This window comes from Coffea arabica, chromosome 3e (assembly GCF_036785885.1).
Source record: "Coffea arabica cultivar ET-39 chromosome 3e, Coffea Arabica ET-39 HiFi, whole genome shotgun sequence".
Taxonomy (NCBI): Eukaryota; Viridiplantae; Streptophyta; class Magnoliopsida; order Gentianales; family Rubiaceae; genus Coffea; species Coffea arabica.
In genome coordinates this window covers 42446049-42449690 of record NC_092315.1, presented here as the reverse complement: position 1 = coordinate 42449690, position 3642 = coordinate 42446049, and the positions used below count along the sequence as shown (strand labels likewise).

Sequence of the window (3642 nt, the reverse complement as noted above, 5' to 3'; positions counted from 1 at the left end):
CTCAATCCCATAGATTATATGCAGGGATTGTTACAAGATGTAGTAGGAGTTCTAAACCAGAACCTAGATGTGGGAGAAAGATTAGAAACAGAACAGCCGAATATTGAGGCAGAAAAATTCTACAATTTAATAAATGATTCGAAGCAGCCCCTTTATCCAAATTGCCCGCAATTCTCTAAACTATCTTTTCTGATCCGCTTGTTACATATTAAATGTCTCAGCAAAATGCCCGAATCTGTATTTAATACACTTCTTGATTTGTTGAGGCAAGCATTCCCAGAAGGTGTAAATCTACCCAATTCTTATTATGAAGCAAAAAAAAAAAAAATGAAAGAACTAGGACTTGGATACGAAAAATATGATGCATGTCCTAATGATTGCATATTGTATTGGGGAAAAGATGAATCAAAGATAAAATGTGACACTTGTAAGCATCTACGGTGGGAAGGAACAAAGGATGATCCTACTGGTGAAAAAAGAAAGGTTCCCCACAAGGTTTTGTGGCACTTTCCACTTAAACCCAGATTGCAGCGTCTGTTCATGTCATCTAAAACAGCATCTTTCATGAAATGGCATGTCGAGGGTCATACTAAGGATGGTCGCATAAGACATCCTGCAGATACTCCGGTTTGGCAATCATTTGATTACCAAAATCCCGAATTTGCAAAAGATCCTCGTAATGTCAGATTGGGTTTAGCTTCTGATGGATTTAATCCATTTAAATCTATGAATGTGAACCATAGTACATGGCCGGTAGTACTGATGCCTTATAATTTGCCACCATGGATGTGCATGAAACAACCATACTTTATGTTGTCACTACTCATTCCTGGCCCATATGCACCTGGGAATAACATTGATGTTTACCTTCAACCTCTTATAGCTGAGTTGAAGGAATTGTGGGATGTAGGTATGACTACTTATGATGCATCATCAAAGGAAAATTTTCAGATGCATGCTGCTTTACTTTGGACCATTAGTGATTTTCCTGGTTATGCTAATTTATCTGATTGGAGTACTAAAGGTTATTTAACATGTCCAGTATGTCATAAGCACACCGTTTCACACCATTTAAGACATGGTTCAAAACAATGTTACATGGGTCATCGGCGATTTCTGGAAAAGGAGCATCCATATCGAAAAGATAAACGTCACTTTGATGGAAAGGAAGAACATGGAGTTGCACCACCTCGCTTGACAGGTGATATGATCTTGGAGGAGTTGAGGTCTTATAAAATCAAATTTGGGAAGGCAGTCAATGATAACCCTGAATTACCCTTTAACTGGAAGAAACAAAGCATTTTTTTTGACTTGCCATATTAGAAGAACAATTTGTTACGTCATTGTCTTGATGTCATGCATATTGAAAAAAATGTATGTGAGACAATAGTTAGAACATTATTGAATGTGGATGGCAAGTATGATAACCTTGGTGTACGGCGTGATTTGGAAGAAATGGGCATACGAGCAGGTCTTTATCCTATTACAGATGAGTTTGGGAGAGCATATTTGCCTCCAACATGTTTCTATTTGGATAAGAAGGAGAAAGAGTTATTCTGTAAAATTCTAAAAAAGGTTAAAGTACCGGATGGTTATTCAGCCACAATTTCAAAGTCCGTGCATTTGAAACCTCCCAAACTAACCGGGCTTTAGAGTCATGACAATCACATATTACTGCAGCAACTGTTACCACTCTGTTATAGAAAACTTCTTCCAAAATCGGTGCGGTCTCCGTTGATAAAGTTGTCCAAATACTTTAGAGATTTATGTTGTAAAGCTCTTTGTCCTTGGGAACTGCTTCGTATGGAAAAGGAAATTGCTGTTGTACTATGCCAGTTAGAGCGCGTATTTCCACCATCTTTTTTTGTTATAATGGTGCATTTGACCACTCATTTAGCAACCGAAGCAAGGATAGCTGGTCCAGTACATTATCGTTGGATGTATCCGATTGAAAGGTAACTTTTATAACTTTATAATTTCTATTTTATTGCTATGTGAGTATCATTATTAATCACTTACTACATTTGTAATTGTCTTAGGTACCTATGCACTTTGAAAAATTATGTCCGAAATAGAAGTCGGCCTGAAGGTTCAATTGCAGAGGGGTACCTAGTTGATGAGTGCTTGACATTTTGCTCTCTCTACTTATCTGATGAAGTGACAACTAAGTTCAATCGATCAAGTAGAAATGAAGATGGAGGTGAAAGTACAACTGAAGGACTTGAGATTTTTTCCATACAAGGTCGGCCATTAGGAAAAGGAAATTCAGTTGTAATGGATGATGAAATCATAAAAAAGGCACATCAATATGTGATATTCAATTGTGAAGCCGTGGATCCATATATCAAGTAAGTAATTGTACTCTATACTTGTTTTATAAAACTAATCATCTTTTAATAATGATGGATGTATATAGACAACTATGTTGATTGACTATTATAATTGATGAAGCCAACATCGTAAATTGGTTGAAGAGTAGCATTTGCGTAGTTCAAAACATGAAAAGGAGCGGATTCATAGTGAGACATTTGCAAATTGGTTTGACAGCCATGTGAGTTAATATACAAAGTATCACTGTACTTTTAACTGTCCAAATTCTGTACAATTATTTTATTAATTTACTTTTTTATTTTGCATAGGTGGATGATTTTCTACCCGAGAATGAAGTTATCTCAAAAGATTTGAGATTATTAGCCAAGGGTCCAAATGTTGTGGGTTCGAAGTATGAGAGATACATTGTGAATGGTTTTAGATTTCATACAAAATATTTGGAGAGCAAAAGAAAAAATCAGAATAGTGGGGTGATTGTTACTGCAATAACATCAAGTTTCGCAAGCACCAAGGATATGAATCCGGTTTCAAGTGACTTGGCCTATTATGGTGTCTTAAAGGATATTCTGGAATTGGACTATGGTAGAGGTCGAAGAGTGGTTTTGTTTGACTGTGATTGGGTCTCTAAGGGGAAACGATTGAAACAAGATGATGATGGGTTTACACTTGTGAATTTTATGAATGTGAAGCACCACCATGAACCCTTCGTTCTTGCATCTCAAGTGAAACAAGTATTTTATGTGGAGGATCCTTTGGATAAGGGGTGGAATGTTGTTATTCCAACTGTACCACGAGATGATTTGAAGATGGATCCCATAGATGTTGAGATGTACTTACAAAGCCAGCCTTCAAGTAGTCATCAAAGAGATACATTTGATGATATTAATTGGGTTCGAGAAGGTGTCATAGGAGAAATAGTTGATACTACTAGAGTGGCATTTAGTTCCAAGGGATGATCTTTTGGTATCTTATATAAATTAAATGAATGTTATCTTTTGATTTTGCTTTAATGTCCAGTAAATTCGGTTGCTTTTTATGTATTGAATTGTGGTGTATCTACATGCTTATATTTTTTATGCTTTGCTGTTTGTTACATGTTAATATACTATTAGCTGTACACTTTCTGTTATGAATTTAAAATTGTAGTTGTACAAATATGGCGAGAACAAAAGGAGGAAAAAGCTATCGAGGATCAAGGAGCTTTCAATTGCGTGATGAAGATCCTGAAAATTTGGAAAATGAGGAAGGCACTGGTATGTTATTAATTACTAATTACTTAATATTTCAGTTAGATATAATCTATAACAATAG

The 3642-nt window shown here is 35.9% G+C and overlaps 1 protein-coding gene across 1 annotated transcript; it reads left to right on the top strand.

The window, feature by feature from the left end:
• The first annotated feature begins 327 nt into the window (after window positions 1-327).
• On the top strand, window positions 328-3287 carry LOC113737659 (uncharacterized). Its single transcript, XM_027264854.2, has 6 exons — window positions 328-1201; window positions 1391-1613; window positions 1704-1955; window positions 2040-2348; window positions 2548-2551; window positions 2640-3287. The coding sequence occupies exons 1-6, from the start codon at window positions 328-330 to the stop codon at window positions 3285-3287; spliced, it is 2310 nt and encodes a 769-aa protein (XP_027120655.1).
• The last annotated feature ends 355 nt before the right edge of the window (window positions 3288-3642 follow it).